The sequence below is a fragment of the Cotesia typhae genome, unplaced genomic scaffold (genome assembly GCF_013202065.1).
Source record: "Cotesia typhae breed Kobodo isofemale line unplaced genomic scaffold, CoteBio_Ctyphae contig_26, whole genome shotgun sequence".
NCBI classification, from domain to species: domain Eukaryota; kingdom Metazoa; phylum Arthropoda; class Insecta; order Hymenoptera; family Braconidae; genus Cotesia; species Cotesia typhae.
In genome coordinates, this window is record NW_027423732.1 from 4,203,621 (window position 1) to 4,222,123 (window position 18,503).

Below are 18,503 nucleotides of genomic sequence, written 5' to 3' on the forward strand. Positions count from 1 at the left end.
GTACAAATTTTCAAGTTTTAAAAGTTTAAAGAAAAAAAATTATTGGAAACTTTTTTTTCAATATAAGCGTTGCATTAGTGAGTAACAAACTATTGGTTTCATTAATTAAATTTCTAACACCAATCATCATCATTAGCTGCAACCAAAATTCGTGAAAGGTTTTGGACAGTTGTGATTATAATAAAATTTTCAGTAACTTAAAAAGTAAATTAATATTTAAATCACAGCTGACCCAAATAATGTAAGTATATGATTTTTTGACATAATTTTGTTTTATATAAATTAACAAACAAAATTAGAAAAAAAATTAAAAAATCAAAAATTTTTTTAAATGATTAAAAATAATGAAGTTATATAAAAAATTTTGTACTAAATTTTATTTTCGTAGAAAATTTAATTTTCTATAAAAAATGTCTATTATGATTTTTTTACTAAATCAACATCTCTTACCGTAATTCTAAAATCAAGATCAATAATTAATGATTCAAATTTATTGCTAACAATATAAATGTTGGTTTTGGAATTGCGGCTTTATTATTGGTCCCCAGAAAAAATCGCAAGAAACATTTTTTTTAGAAAATTGAATTTTAAATAACTTTTATGCAGAAAATTTTTTTATGCTACCAATGTTTTCACTAATATCAACAAATATTCGATAATTGTTTGAAACAATCGAAACAAATTATAGACTTCTGTGCGTTATTTCTGTCAACTCTATAAAGTTACGGCTAAACAAGTTATACTTTTTAAAAAATTTTTAAATTTAAAAAAAAATTTAACCTTACCGACACTTCTACTCTACCGACACTTCACCTGCAATTGACCAGAAATTCACCCGTAGATCACTCGAGATTCACCAATCACATACTCGAAATAGATCAGCGTTCCCTTTTTTAATAACGATTTTATTGCCATCAAATGCCGGTTGGTTCTTGATGAAATTCAAGTTACCCATTGGTAGAAAGTCCAAGAAAATACCGCAACAAGCAAATCATTTGAAAGGTTTAATACTACACATCTACGAAATAAAAATTCGCAAATCTCCGGTTACGTTCCCTGTGTTCTCTTTAATTCAACTATAGAAATACCTTCCATTAACCATACGTTTGCCGCGAAATAATTTCACATTCTCACCTGGTTTTCACCGTGAAAAAACGACAGTTCAACGGTCAATAGACTAGTTTTTGCCTGTGACGTTAAATGACGGTGAAATCACCGTCATTGAACCGTCATTTCACCGAGACCATGAATCCGCTAGGATGAGGAAAGCTGATGGTACTGCTGTAAGTGCTACTACGAAGATGGTCAACATGGCTGTTTGTCATATATTTGAAGAGATACGTTATGAGCTCAATGGCGTAGAAATCGATAGATGTAAGAATGTTGGTATCACCAGTGTTATGAAAGGATACGCTTCTCTGAGTCCGGGACAACAAAATATTCTGGAAAATGCTGGTTGGATTGTTAATGAAGATGACAACAAGCTGACTGATAATAGCGGTTACTTTGATGTCTCAGTACCGCTGAGTTTCATTCTTGGATTTGCTGAAGATTATCAACGAATTATCGTGAATGCCAAGCATGAATTGATACTGATCAGATCAAATACTGATCAAAATGCTTATGTTATTACCGTTGAGAATGAAAATGTTTCAATTACGATTCAAAAAATTGAGTGGATTGTACCGTATATAACAATGTCTGGCAAGCAAAAAATCGAGGTGTTGAATTACATAACCTCCGATCCAGCTATCCCAATCAGTTTCCGGACTTGGGAATTGAATGAGTATCCACTGCTACCAGCTACCAACAAGCATATTTGGGTAATCAAAATAACAAATCAGCTTGAGAAACCTCGTTTTGTTATCCTTGGATTCCAAACAGCAAGAAAGAATCAATCGAATCAAAACGCGAGTTTGATCACTGCAGCATAAGAGACATTAAGCTGTTCTTGAACTCTCAGAGTTATCCATATGGAAATTTAAACCTCAACATTGTGCATAATCAGTATGCCTTGATGTATGATATGTACACAAATTTTCAAAGTGCTTACTATGGAAAAGAAGCTGAACCGCTATTGGCTAAAAAAATTTTTCTGAATAAAGCACCTCTGTATATAATTGACTGTTCCAAGCAGAACGAGTCAATCAAGTCTGGACCTGTGGATATACGCCTGGAATTTGAATCATCAGCACAGTTTCCAAATCAAACTGCTGCTTACTGCTTGATAATTCACGATCGAATAATTGAGTACAATCCCATTAGCAGGACTGTGAGAAAACTTACTTAATGGTGCAGTTTGATCCCAAACCCACCATACATTACATGTATGTATGGGACTTTGCATCCAGACAAGCGAGGAAAGGACCATGGGAACAAGCAGCAAGAGATGGAGAACGATTTCGCCGACGAATACAACAAATAAATAAAATTATTGATCCTGTACTAATCAATAAACTTAATGTAATTAAAAATAGTAAATAAACATGATGTAATTAAAAATAGTAAATAAACATGATGTAATTAAAAATAGTAAATAAAGAAAAACTTTTTTATAATTTTGGGTTTTTAATTATAAACCTTACTATAATAAATACGAAATATATTAGTAACATTACATAGATTTAAACTTTTTCATTAATTGCACAGTTGGTATAGATGGTGTGTAAATGAATTTAAATTTATTGTATGATGTACCGATGTAATAAAAATAAATCTTTTCACCATTATTGATAATATTCTTCATCTTTGCAAGTAGATGCGGCTTATTCAAAACTTCTGGTTGCATGCAGCAGGGAGAAACGTTGAACAAGTGTTGTCCAAGCATATTTCAACGTTGAATCCAAATTGTGTTCTAACTATTCTGATGTTTGTGATCTCATAATTATGCCCAGTTTCCAATTCATGCATTCGCCTGAATGGTAGACGGCACCCGTACATCCTGGTGATGATAGCAGATTCCAGCAGCAGATTCCAGCAGCGGGTAGCAGATTCCAGGACCAAATAGCAGATTCCAACAGCAGATTTCAGCAGCAGGTAGCAGCTTCCAGGGTAGCAGAGTCACTACAGTATTTTACTATGGTACTTCACAATATTTCACTGTAAACTCGTACTTCGCACTGTAAACTTGTACTTCACTGTTGTGAAGTATGCTCTCAGCGAGCTGCTTTTATAGCCAGAGGATACTGCGCAGTTACCCCTCACTCTTCTACCTCAAAAACGGTTTGATGACATCATCTACTGCGCAGTTAGAAGTAAAACAAAGAAAACTGCGCAGTTACGCGACCTTGAACAGGTTCAAACCTGTCCGATGACGTCACCTTCTACGCAGCAGAAATAGAACAAAGAGAACTACATAACCTTGAACAGACTCAAACCTGTCTGATGATGTCATCTACTACGCAGTTCAAAACTCTACCGTATAGTTTGAATAACCAATCAAATTATTATTAATTAATCAAGAAAAATAATTAACCAATAAGATTATCGAGTGGTGGGAGTAAAATCCAGAGATCGGGTTATAAAAAGGTTGAATTGATTGTAAGAGTCATCATTCAGTCACTCTTCGTTGTCAAGAGCAGTAAAAATGGAGATCATTCTAGACATTCAACGATTCAGAGGAGCTGATAATCGCTTCATTGTTAAGGAGTTGGCCTCAATAACAATTCAACATGATATTGATAATATTGAAGAGTTATCATGCACACTATTTCAACCGCCATATCACTGGAAGGTGTTACCAGTCAACTATCAACGTCTGAATACCTGGCTGATCCGAAATTATCATGGAATCGGTTGGAATGCTGGAACAACTTCATATTACAAGCTCAAAGAAGTTCTCAATTATTTAACTTGTAATAAAAAAATTATTTAAGTCAAAGGCATCGAGAAAAAGTTATGGGTTCAAAATTTAATTGATTGTAATAATAAAATTGTAATCGATCTCGATAATTTCAAATGTCCCTCTCTAAAAAGTATGAAAATTTGTAACAATCATTTTTATAATTATCATGAACGTTTATCTGATTTATGTGCCTTGGAAAATGTAAAAAATTTAAAAGATTGGTTTGTAAGCACTCAATAAATCTAAAATAAATGAATTATAATTGTTATTATTATTTCATCCTAACACATTTAATTAAGAATAGAATTAATTATTGTTAGTTATTAAATTCAAATAATTTTCCAACACTACTACTGATATTAATACTTATCAACAGATGGCGTAATGGTTTTTGATTTTTTAATTATGAAAATCAATAATCAGTTTTTGTTTTTCTAAAATTTTATAATTAATATTTGTTTAAATTAAAAGTCATGCATTATTTTATATAACCATTTAAAAATAAAAACTGAGTATTGATTTTCAAAATATATCGCTAGAAGATTTTTGGATTTGACGATAGAGAGCACATCAACCCCATATTAGTTTATCAAATAATAATAACAATAATAATAATTTTTGAAATAAAGATAAATAATTATTATTTTCTAATATTTTGTTATTAATATTATTAACTTTGTTTAAATTAAAAGTTGTATGCTATTTTATAAAGTAATTGAAAATAAAAAGTGAGTATTGATTTTCAAAATATATCGCTAGAAGATTTTTGGATTTGACGATAGAGAGCACATCAACCCCATATTAGTTTATCAAATAATAATAACAATAATAATAATTTTTGAAATAAAGATAAATAATTATTATTTTCTAATATTTTGTTATTAATATTATTAACTTTGTTTAAATTAAAAGTTGTATGCTATTTTATAAAGTAATTGAAAATAAAAAGTGAGTATTGATTTTCAAAATATATCGCTAGAAGATTTTTGGATTTGACGATAGAGAGCACATCAACCCCTATTAGTTTATCAAATAATACATAACTTTTAATTTAAATAAATATTAATAATATTAATAACAAAATATTATAAACTAATAATAATTATTTATCTTTTATTTAAATTAAAAGTCATGTATTATTCTATATATGTATATATAACTAGAAAATTTTTTAATATTTTTGAATTGACAGCTTTCACGCTCTAAGAATAAACTGATAGTAGATGTCTCTAGTACAAGAAGCGCGAAATTCAAACTATCATTATGATAAGTAACTTAAAAAATTATGATTAAGTATAACTTATTGAATTTGAATTATAAATATTAATCTTAAATTAAAAATGTGAGGAATTATAAATAAAAACAATGAATTATTTATATTGAAATCCAATATTTTATTGATTAAATAATTCCACTGGTCATTTTTACATCAAGACTAGAATTAATAAATTCAAATTTATTATATTTTCCACCATGATAACGCAGAAACAGATAGTTTAAATCTATTAATTCATTGAAACTCTTCATGAAGTTATCATCTATTAGATGTTGAGTAGTTCTTGATGGTAGATAAATGTTAAATTCATCGTTTATATTAGCAACAATCCTAGTTCCATACTGAGTTGTAATAGCTTTGATACCGTTAATCTTATATTCTCGATTAAACTCCAACTCGTTCATTTTCTTAACAGGAAGAATCCCAGTAACACAATTAACCTCATTTATCTTGGTAAGATCCATGATTGATTGCTGTAAAAATTTTTTAATTAATTGTAATGGTTGATTAAATGATTCTTCATTTAATTCATATTTGGATTAGACAGAAAATGAATACTTACAATTAGTAATACTGATAGGTAGAAGATGTATATAACCAAGAACTTGTACTTCAACTTGTAGTCACCACCAGCTCGTACTTTACTGGAGACGTGTACTTCGTTTTTGTGAAGTACGGCTTGAGCGCGCTGCTTTTATAGCCAGAAAATACTGCGCAGTTACCCCCACTCTTCTACCTCAAAAACGGTTTGATGACATCATCTACTACGCAGTTAGAAATAGAACAAAGAAAACTGCGCAGTTACGCAACCTTGAGCAGGCTCAGATCTGTATGATGACGTCATCTACTACGCAGTTAGAAAATTCTAGAACAGAATGAGTCATCTACTACGCAGTTAGGAATAAAGCAAAGAGAACTCCGCAGTTACCGTGACCTTGAACAGGGTCAGACCTGTTTAGAAGTCGACAGAAACCTGGACAGATTGCGTATCTTCTCGCATGTACTCCTCATACGTACAGTTTGAATATATTAATCTTTTCAGAATATAAACAATGAAATGCACCTGTGATCTAGGCAACTATTATTGATGCTGAGATCACAGGTGCATTTTTTAACAAAAATGCAGGAAATCAGAATCAAAATTTGAAATGGCGGAAATCAGACTCAAAATGGCGGATATTATACTTAAAATGATGGCTCGATATAAAAATGGTGGAAATCAGATTCAAAATGGCGGATTCATAACATAAAATGGCTGAAGTCAGATTCAAAATGGCATATTTCAGATAGCAGCCACCAAAATGGCGGATAGCAGCCACCAGATGACAGATTCAAAATGGTAGGAAAATAGCGGATAAATTTTAAAAATGGCGGGAAAATGGCGGATAGATTTAAATTACAGAATTCAGCACCAGCAACACCTATGAAAACAACCGATAAAAACCTTATCCATAACCTCAAAATGTCATACATATCTACCACTGGCAACACCCATTGTCGGTAAAACAGATCGTTCATATCCACAGATAATGCTTATTACGAACCTACAGTCGGCAATGTATGTCCCCCAATATGGACACGGACCCACGAATCTGTTTTACCGACTGATTATCACCCCCTGTTTACCTACTTTTCAGGATGCCCAGTTTGAGGTTCGTATAATGCAGCCACAATACACCAGAGAAAGCAATACTCTTCGAAGTTCTCAATGTTAAGGACCGCTCTTTTGTGTTGAATATCTTTAGGCAGTTACACATACGTTGATTCACCAGCCTGTAGAGGTAAAAATGTTGACATAGTTACAACCAAGTTGTTAATTTTCACCAAACTCCATCCTGAATCTTTTTGATTGAATTCTTCAACTTTCTTCAATAATTTATGGTACACATTGTCCATGTACCATCGAGTAGCTTGTATTATGTCACGGCTTTTCGTGTTAAAAGACTTTTTTTCTTTAACTGTATCGCCATTTTTTGAATTTCTGAATGTACAGAACAATTCTACATTAACTTTGAGGTTTCCAGCATTTCTCATCATACTTCCAATTTTTTCAATAACTAAATCTGTTGAGTCATTTAAAAATTCTCTTAAATCAGTATGGGCACGATTTACAATACAACCAGTTTTAATATTATTTGAAAAAGCATTCTCAAGGTCTTGCCACTTGATCAGACTATTTCTTGCACTTAGATCACCACCAACAACTTGACCGCTTAATCTGGTAAATTGATGAGCATACCAACACAAAAGTACAATGTTTGCTTGAATACTTCTTTTGACTTGAACACTTGTTTGCTGATCCATCAAAATAGTATTAAAATATTCAATTGTTTCAGAGCAAACATTGTAACATCTTTGACAATACTCTTCACTCATTGTCTTTTTTCTTAAATCATTAAATGATTGAGCTATTGAGTTGACTAAGTTTTGGAGAGATTTGACGAGATCACAAGACTGATTCATTTTATTGAACTATTTGACACTTAAAATTGAACAGTAAATATGAATTATTTTGCAATAATAATTTTCACAGTTAAAATAAAATATTTTTATTAATGTTATGCACTTTTCCACCGTGGCAAAAAAAATGATTTTTTAACTAAAGTGATTGTAGGACCCGAGTCAAGTCACTGATAGAAAAACCTTCTCAGTCCGGCTTTATATAGTGGTTAAAATGATTCATCAAAAGCTTATGCAAAAAAAAATTTGTAACTTCATAATTTCAATTATATAAATATTTATAGAAACCTAAAACCAGTGCGTAGTTATTAAAATTTTTCTAAGCTGACATAATATTTAAAAAATAATTAGGGGGTAGTATTTCAACGATTTATATGACATCATGTAAGTGAAAATGTGCAATGACGCTAAAGATATAAATTCAGTACAATTCATAAGTAACAGAAAGTTATGAAATTGAATCCTTAAAAAATTAATAAATAATGCTAATTTATTATTTTTTCTTTGAAATCTTGAATTTTATACTGTGTAAAATGATAAATTATACTGTTGATGAATTCTTTCTTGATGATCTCAAACTAACTACTGCTTAAAATAATACTGAAATTCTGTTGAATTTTGTACTGCGTAAAATAATAATTGCAAAGATAATTGATAAACTTTTTTCCCAGCAATCTCGAATTTTTTACTGCGTAAAGAAATAATTCTCACAAATGTTGACAAATTTTTTCATTTATTGCGTTGTAGTTCCTAATTTTTAAGAGGAGGAACATCCTATAAAAAGGGTCGATTCAAGCTAGACTGCATAAGTTACAGTTGAAGATTCATCAAGAAAGATCGAAGTAAAACAATAAAGTTAAAACTCAGTTCTTAAGTGTATTCATACATATTTTGTGACAAAGAAGTAAGTATACTTAGTTAATCAGAATTTTTGTTGTAATTATTCATACTAAAAATAAATTCAATACAGTTCAATTGGAGATGTAGTTCACCAAAATCTATATAATTAGTCGTTGCGAAGATTATTTACCAACAAAAAAATTAAGCGAATTGGAAGTTGATAAAGTTTATCGAATTACTGATATAAAATCTGTAAAGGCAAAATATGGAAGAACAATCATCGTATCGATTGATAATGCATTTTCTGTATTTTTGCCAAGCAGAATTATTACAATATTGCTTGATAACCAGAAAGATCTTGAGGACATGATGAATACTGCAAATGAGAATCATCTTGGACTGCGTTTCCTCGATGGCAAATATAATCAATTAAAATTTTTAACTATTTAAATAAAATTTTCAATATTTTTTCTTCAATTGAAATATTATAAACTAAGAATTTTTTATTACTTATGAATAATATTACAAAATATGTCAATACTTATTATTTTGTATAATAATACGAAAAATAAACAATTTTTTCTATCGATAAATAAATTTTTGAAATTATTTTAGTATAATTAATAATATGAATATTATATGTACAATAAATTATTTTTCTATACATAGATCAAGTAAAATAAGTTTAAGCATAACTAACTGTGAATATAATGGGAATGGTATTTATCATTATCTCAACCTAAATAGTCACAGTTGACGCTAAATTGATGAAAATTCCCAACTGTGATTGATAGTTAATTAGATGAAATAATAACTTAACATAGAATAAATTGGTAGTAGAGATCCAATCCTACGCTAAAAGCGGAAATTACAATCAATGACCGATATAATATCGATAATTGAAAGTTCTCTCTCTCTCTCTCTCTCTCTCTCTCTCTCTCTCTCTCTGTAAGTACATAAACACGCTAAATTTTTCACTCTATCTTTAGAACATTTTTCTGCTTAAAATTGCCCCCGGGCATTTGTTGTTTCAGAAATATTGCAAGCAACAAATTGCAATCTGCAGATTAACATATAAATTTTACTTATTTGTTCATTGTGGATTGCAAAATAATTAAATATATATTTCTCATCATTGAAGAGGTTAAGTCGACAATGGTTATTGTGTGCAGTGAGCTGTTAGCCAAATTAGCGTCAGTTGATGTCAACTTACACTTGAAGTTTACCAGATTTGAAAGATATCATCAATTTGATATCTACTCCGGTAAATTGTTATCAACTTGTTTCTGGGCATCAAATTGCTACTACTCGACAACTTATAAGATCTACAGTGTGCACCACAATAAAGTTTAGGAGACAATAATTATCACTGGTTATTTACTTGGACATTTACCTTTTAATTTACCTTATGTATATCGAGAAGGTTTAAGTGACACTATAAATAACTGGTTATTTATCTTGTTTCTGATTGAAAACAATTCAACTATCTCCTGGGAAATTTAGATGCAAAAACGAGACTTGCTTCACTAAAATCTACCAGCTCCAACACCTCTTCAGTTTCAAGTTTCAAATCCGCGAGATCTACATCTGAGCGTGTGTCTACAGGTCGATTATCGGTCTCATCTTTGAAGTCTCCAACGACACCAATCTCACCACTATCACCTACTTCTGACTCAGCATTCGTATCACCTGTTGTATCTCCAGAAATGGCGCAGTTACCAGTAGGTTGGGCAGATAAGTCTCTCGATCAAAAATTAACAGCAATGATGGAGAGATTCTGTAGTCTGGAAGTCTCAACGAATGAAAGATTTGAAAAGCTACATGCTAAGTTACTTGAAGTTCAACAGTCCCAAGACTCTATTGCTGCAAATCAGGAAAGGCAAACTGCGAATATTAAGGCAAATGCTGCATCAATCATCAAGCTCAGTTCAGATCTTGAAAATTTTAGAGATCAAACAAAAATGAAATGGCTGCGGTAACTGAGAAATTGTTGCTCGTTGGAAATTCAACTTCTGTTGCATCTTCTTCCTCTCAGGTACCAGAGAGCTCTGCCGAATTAGTCATTTCGGGTATTCCCGATTCGGTAGCGAATAACCTAACACCAGATGATATTTGTACAGCCGTCCTAACGAATTTGAGTATGCCAAATCTAACTGGCTGCATCTTAAATGCTCGTAAATTTGAGAAGAAAAACAAGCAAGTGCGAGATCAAACTAGGCCTGCCTCTCACTCTTATATAATTTCAATGATGTCGATTCAAGCTCGTAACTTTGTTGTCAACAAGAAGCGTCAATCTGGCAATCTTCTGGTAAAGAAGGTTTTTCCTACTCAAGTCGATGCTGCATTCAAGGGATCTATTTATGTTAATGAATTTTTTCTACCAGAAACCCATCGACTTTTACTCAAAACTAAGGAGAAGGCTAAAACTGCTAAATTCAAGTTTGTTTGGGCGAGAAATGGGCAAATTTTTTGCAAAGAAAGATGAGAACTCTGAAAGACTTGTTATAAATTATGAATCTGATCTTATGAAACTTGACTAACGCTTAGACGATTCAACAAATAATTCTCCTAATAACTTAGCTTCAACATTAAATATACTCAGTTTAAACATAAATAGTATTATTGGTCACTTAGCTCAGTTTTTAACTTTAGTTAGTGATACAAAACTTGACATTATTGTACTTGTTGAGACCTGGCTCAAACCTTCACTTGATAACAGCATTTTTTACACTTGATGATTATTTCATTATCCGAAGGGATCGAGTCCTAAAACATGCTGATTCTGGTCGGTACATTCAGGGAGGTGGTGTTGCATGCCTAGTACATAAATCCTTAAAAACCAAAGTGCTTCACATCTCAACTTCTGACTACTTAAATCAACCGGAGTTTCTTATTGTTGACCTAACTTTGAATACAGGATCGCATCTTTTACTATCTTATATCTATCGAAGACCTAAAGGATTACTTCTCAACGAATTCTTTGAAATATTTTCAAGACTCTCTCCAAGTTTTAATAATATCATTATAGCTGGTGATTTGAATTGCAACCTGATAGAGGATAGTTATATTGCAAATCACTTGAAGGATTTCATTGTGGAGTCATCACTGTATTGTGTACCTTATGGTGCTACTTTCCATAAAAGTGACTGTGATTCATGGCTAGATGTGATTCTGTTAGACAATGAAAGTAAGTTAATTTCTCTCTACCTGAGAGAGAAGAACTACCTGATGAGTTAGTAAATTCAAGTAGCTTAGAAGTGTTTAAGAACAGAGTTTTTGATCATTTATTAACTTTAGATAACTAAATAAAAAACTAAACTAATCAACTAAACTAAATAAAGAAAAAAAAAAAGATTAATTAAGGACTATGAAAGACTTTGAAGAACTTTGTAGTTAAAAGGTTATCTGAAGCTAATGTAACAGAGTTATTGGTTGAATCATTTATATTATTTTATATATCAAATTTTTCAGTAGACTAAGTATTGTACTTACTGTTACTTATATTGCAATATCTTATATAATATTTTTGTATTTAATATTGCCATTTGGCCTGTGCCTTGGCATTAATAAATTATTAATCTCTCTCTCTCTCTCTCTCTCTCTCTCTCTCTCTCTCTCTCTCTCTCTCTCTCTCTCTCTCTCTCTCTCTCTCTCTACCCTTCCTATCTATTGTCAAACAAAATCCGTCGATCGTGTGGTTTATTTGGACAGTCACGATTATGTGTTTTTATTTTGTTTTTGGGGTGGTTATATGTGTTATTCACATCGAACTAAAATATTTATGAAAATTATATGTTAAAAGTATTTTATATGTACAATGAGCAGCTCAGAGAGTGTATTTAGTGATAGTGGCGATATCGTTTCTAATGAAATTAGAGAGACTGCAAAAAATGTCACATTGGATTTATTGCCTGACAAATCTAAAAGATTGTATGTAGCACGTTATAATTTGTTTAAGAAATGGTGCAAAGTCAAGACAAATTCGTTTTGTGAGGATGTTTTATTGGCTTATTTTGCCCATCTTGAGAAAAGTTATGCACCATCTAGCTTATGGGCTACTTATTCGATGTTAAAATGCACGATTAATACAATAAATAAAATAGATATTGGCAAGTATAAACGGTTAACGATGTTTTTGAAGAAAAAGTCTACAGGATACAAATCTAAAAAATCTGAAATATTTTCTAAAGAAGATATTAGTAAATTTTTAAATGAAGCGCCGAATGATGTTTACTTAGGCTATAAGGTACGTAAAATTGAGTATTTTTTGAGTCATCGATTCAGTGATTAATTTAAATTATTTATTGCAGACTGTCCTTATTTTTGGAATAGCCGGTGCGCTTAGACGAGCAGAGTTTATTAATTTAACAGTAGACGATGTTACAAATTTGGATCAATCTGTGCTTTTAATTAAAATTAACGACACTAAAAATAATGTGCCTCGATCGTTCACTATAACAGGTGAATTTTATAAGGTGTGTATCAAGTACATAGAATGCAGGCCAAAAATTAGTAAGACGAGCAGATTTTTCTTGAAATATTCCAATGGAAGATGCGTCAACCAACCAATTGGTGTTAATATGATTCCTAAAATTGCAAAAGATATAGCAGCTTATTTAAATTTTCCTAATTTTGAAGGATTTACTGGCCACGCCTTTCGTAGAACTTCCGCAACATTATTAGTTGATGCTGGTGGTGATTTAACTACGCTTCAAAGGCATGGTGGATGGAAATCCAGTGGGGTTGCTTTTGGTTATGTTGCTGACTCTTTGAATAATAAAAAAAAAAATTTGTGAACAAATTAGCAGTGGAATCAAACTAAATAATCAAGTTAAATACCCAATCTCTGCTTCCAAGATAACAATTAATCCAGCAATTGTAGTAGCACCAGATCAAACTCCATCTATGTTATCTACCGGTTTAAGTTCGTCTTCTCAGTTCCAGAAAAACGGGTTTCAAAATAAAAAACAAAAATAATATTTTTCTCAAAATTCGAGTTCTGAAATCTCAACATTATATCAGAGCGAAGAAGATTTTTTAGTTAATGAAGAAAATCAAGAAAGTTTTTCAATTTCGTAATTAAAACCGCAATCCAAAAATTTAATTTACCCGGACCAAATTCGCAACAAGACTCAATACACAGAAGTTTTATACGATCGAGACGTTGGTTTATTCGTATACGATCCACTAAGTATCTATTCAAATGTATCTTATGTTTTTGGCAATTGCAATGTTACCGTAAATAGTAATGGCAATTGTGTTTTTAATAATTGTACCGTAGAAAATGCAACTCAAGCTAAAAACATACAAAAAAACTAAATTATTTTATGTTAGTATTTTCTTATGTATTTCTTGGTTAATTACTTTAAAATTTTATTTATAATTTATTATAAATTATTTTAATAATGTTCATAACATAATCTAATGTTTTGTTTATAATTTAAGATATTCTAATAGATATTACTAATTAAAACTTTCATGTTTTTGTATTAATTATTGATGTAATTTTATCGTGTTTCAATAAATATTAGTTTCCAAATATTAAAAAAATTTTCAAATTTCCACAAATAAAATTACAAAGTTAATATACTACTCTAAAATTATCAAAACAAAAAAAAGTACTGAACTGATTTATTTAATGCTTATTTCAGTCGGTATGAATGTTTATATATGTTTGACAGTTTAAATTAACCATAAATATGATGATATATTATTAGTATTATAATATTTTCTGGTGCTCCTTTGAATAATTACATGAAATTTCTCTTTTTTCTGCTTATTTGTATGTTTAAAAGAATTATTTTGTAGTTTATTATCTTTGTATAGGATTCCGTGAAGTAAGTAAGTGCGTGGTTTAAGCAAAGGATAGATCTATCCTTTGCTTAAACCACGCACTTACTTACTTCACGGAATCCTATACAAAGATAATAAACTACAAAATAATTCTTTTAAACATACAAATAAGCAAAAAAAGAGAAATTTCATGTAATTATTCAAAGGAGCACCAGAAAATATTATAATACTAATAATATATCATCATATTTATGGTTAATTTAAACTGTCAAACATATATAAACATTCATACCGACTGAAATAAGCATTAAATAAATCAGTTCAGTACTTTTTTTTGTTTTGATAATTTTAGAGTAGTATATTAACTTTGTAATTTTATTTGTGGAAATTTGAAAATTTTTTTAATATTTGGAAACTATATATTTATTGAAACACGATAAAATTACATCAATAATTAATACAAAAACATGAAAGTTTTAATTAGTAATATCTATTAGAATATCTTAAATTATAAACAAAACATTAGATTATGTTATGAACATTATTAAAATAATTTATAATAAATTATAAATAAAATTTTAAAGTAATTAACCAAGAAATACATAAGAAAATACTAACATAAAATAATTTAGTTTTTTTGTATGTTTTTAGCTTGAGTTGCATTTTCTACGGTACAATTATTAAAAACACAATTGCCATTACTATTTACGGTAACATTGCAATTGCCAAAAACATAAGATACATTTGAATAGATACTTAGTGGATCGTATACGAATAAACCAACGTCTCGATCGTATAAAACTTCTGTGTATTGAATCTTGTTGCGAATTTGGTCCGGGTAAATTAAATTTTTGGATTGCGGTTTTAATTACGAAATTGAAAAACTTTCTTGATTTTCTTCATTAACTAAAAAATCTTCTTCGCTCTGATATAATGTTGAGATTTCAGAACTCGAATTTTGAGAAAAAATATTATTTTTTGTTTTTTATTTTGAAACCCGTTTTTCTGGAACTGGAGAAGACGAACTTAAACCGGTAGATAACATAGATGGAGTTTGATCTGGTGCTACTACAATTGCTGGATTAATTGTTATCTTGGAAGCAGAGATTGGGTATTTAACTTGATTATTTAGTTTGATTCCACTGCTAATTTGTTCACAAATTTTTTTTTTTATTATTCAAAGAGTCAGCAACATAACCAAAAGCAACCCCACTGGATTTCCATCCACCATGCCTTTGAAGCGTAGTTAAATCACCACCAGCATCAACTAATAATGTTGCGGAAGTTCTACGAAAGGCGTGGCCAGTAAATCCTTCAAAATTAGGAAAATTTAAATAAGCTGCTATATCTTTTGCAATTTTAGGAATCATATTAACACCAATTGGTTGGTTGACGCATCTTCCATTGGAATATTTCAAGAAAAATCTGCTCGTCTTACTAATTTTTGGCCTGCATTCTAGGTACTTGATACACACCTTATAAAATTCACCTGTTATAGTGAACGATCGAGGCACATTATTTTTAGTGTCGTTAATTTTAATTAAAAGCACAGATTGATCCAAATTTGTAACATCGTCTACTGTTAAATTAATAAACTCGTCTAAGCGCACCGGCTATTCCAAAAATAAGGACAGTCTGCAATAAATAATTTAAATTAATCACTGAATCGATGACTCAAAAAATACTCAATTTTACGTACCTTATAGCCTAAGTAAACATCATTCGGCGCTTCATTTAAAAATTTACTAACATCTTCTTTAGAAAATATTTCAGATTTTTTAGATTTGTATCCTGTAGGCTTTTTCTTCAAAAACATCGTTAACCGTTTATACTTGCCAATATCTATTTTATTTTTTGTATTAATCGTGCATTTTAATATCGAATAAGTAGCCCATAAGCTAGATGGTGCATAACTTTTCTCAAGATGGGCAAAATAAGCCAATAAAACATCCTCACAAAACGAATTTGTCTTGACTTTGCACCACTTCTTAAACAAATTATAACGTGCTACATATAATCTTTTAGATTTGTCAGGCAATAAATCCAATGTGACATTTTTTGCAGTCTCTCTAATTTCATTAGAAACGATATCGCCACTATCACTAAATACACTCTCTGAGCTGCTCATTGTACATACAAAATACTTTTAACATATAATTTTCATAAATATTTTAGTACGATGTGAATAACACATATGTTATGTCCGCCCGAAAATTTTTCTTTTTATTTAAAATTCCCCCTTTAGTTAGAAGACCCACCTATGCGCGAAAACCACCTTAAAATTAATATCAATGCGACTGCCGACTGACCGATGGGGATTTCTGCAAGCTAAGCAGCGGGAACTTTTAAAAAAGGCGGCAACCACCGCCCAACGTCTTTTAACTAATTCAATTCAAGTATCTTTGTTAACTGGCCCACGTTCGTAGAGGCTTTTGGTTTAATTTGCACGGGACTTAGATCAAGCGGGTCCCCGCTAATACGGCGAACGTGATAAAACTAAATTCAGGTCTTTTAATTAATTTCCACTGCACTTAGTTAAAGCGGGCCGCCGTCTGTAAGGGCTTTTGTTCTAATTTGCGCCGCACTTAGTTCAAGCGGGTCTCGGTCATCCGGCAGACGTAAAATAGATAAATTCGTTAATATAAGGGATTAACCGTTTAATTTGCTCCGCATTTACATCGGTTCGAATCCATTAAGTTTAATTATTATTCGGTCAGTTACGCGCTTTTTCCTGCGGGAAACTGGAAAGACGTTAACCGAAAATTAAAGCGTAAAATTTAAATAATTAGTTCATAAGTGCTAATTAAAATTATCGTGAAAGTGTAACATCCCGGTTGCTGCTGTTCTAATAAAAACAAACTACACGAATCTCGAGTCGTTCTTTACTGAGAAAGCAGCCCTTAATCATCCATTCCTGGCCCTCAAATTCAACATCCAGACTTGAAAGCGCTTCCAGCTGCCCTTCGAGGCCCGGATCAGTAAGAAACAAGCCATCTAAAGGTAAGTGAAAATTAATCTATTAAATCTAAGAAAATCAAATCTCTACAAAAATTCTCAGTCTCTTCAAAAGGCGTGGTATTTCGTCTCTCGAAAGCTCCCACAACAAATAATTTAACAACGAGAATAAAAACCCCTCGATGTGTATTCTTAAAAGTTAGTCCGATCCTCCACCGTAACTTCGCTACCGCATTTTTAACGCCTACGGACATAACATAAGAAAACTGGTGGCAGCGTTGGGATTTCGAACACGAAATTTCTATCGTTCTCTTTGAAAAACTGAGGAATTTTTAAATAATTTTTAAATTTCTCTAAATTTTAAAATTTTTACTTTCGGAAATATTTTTGCGCTATTTTCTATTTGCGATTTTTCTAAATTTTTCAAAACCAATATAAAAACATATTCCTCTTGAAATATCTCTAGCATTTCCTAAAACAAAATTTTTTTTTTATTAGCAAGTTGTCAATTTCGAAATCATCAAATATAATTTATACATACCTCGGATCAAATTTTATAAGTTTATTTTTAACGTTCGCTGATCTCGGGGTTTCCGTATAACAATTGATCGCGTTGGCGACTCCGTGATACGATACCCGCGAGCTCGTTTCAGTTCGAGACTCTCGTCAGCAAGTTTATTAATATCCTGAAAATAAAAGTCCAAGCATTATTACAATTATATCAATAAATTGCCATCAGCAATTTTAATTAAATAAATACAAATTTTTTTTTATTTTAAAATATCTCGCTTCTTTTTGCAAAAAAAAAAAAAAAATATTATATTCGAGTATTATAAAGTCTGATTTCGTTTTCTAATCTTATAGATCACTTTCTTTTGTCCAAGTGGCAATTATTTAGACGCGGGCGTCTTATAATTTGCTACAGCCGATATTCGAAAACGCGCCGTACAGTTGGCGATTCTCGTTATCTGCACCGGGTCTCACCTAAGCCGATTTATAACATCTGGAGGAAAATTCTAACGATTTATAGTCGAGACATTTCAAAATTGAATTGTGCAAAAAAAAAAAAAAAAAGTTTTTCTTGTATGTAGAAATTTTTTTGTTATTATAGAATTCTGTAAACAATAACTTTAACGAGGTTAATTAGTTTTCCCCCAAGTTTTTATTTATTTGCTGACCAGAGTACTCTTATGGGAAAAAGAGGTAAGCGCACTGGATTAAATTACCAGTTACGGAAAATTCACGCAGAGTACACATCTGGCAAAGTTTACCATCGCCCATTGATTGAATGGAACTATTGGGAAGAAAACCCAGTTCCTAGACGTACTCTAGACC

The 18,503-nt window shown here is 31.1% G+C and overlaps 2 protein-coding genes across 2 annotated transcripts in view; both read right to left on the minus strand.

The window, feature by feature from the left end:
* LOC141525302 (uncharacterized) overlaps positions 1-18,503 on the minus strand; it is a 59,859-nt gene that overhangs the window by 11,151 nt on the left and 30,205 nt on the right. The window lies entirely within an intron of this gene.
* LOC141525335 (uncharacterized) lies at positions 5,270-7,469 on the minus strand. The gene is made up of 2 exons (XM_074239786.1): positions 5,683-7,469; positions 5,270-5,593 (listed from the first exon to the last, which is right to left on the minus strand). The coding sequence occupies exon 1, from the start codon at positions 7,422-7,424 to the stop codon at positions 6,870-6,872; it is 555 nt and encodes a 184-aa protein (XP_074095887.1). The 5' UTR covers positions 7,425-7,469; the 3' UTR covers positions 5,270-5,593; positions 5,683-6,869.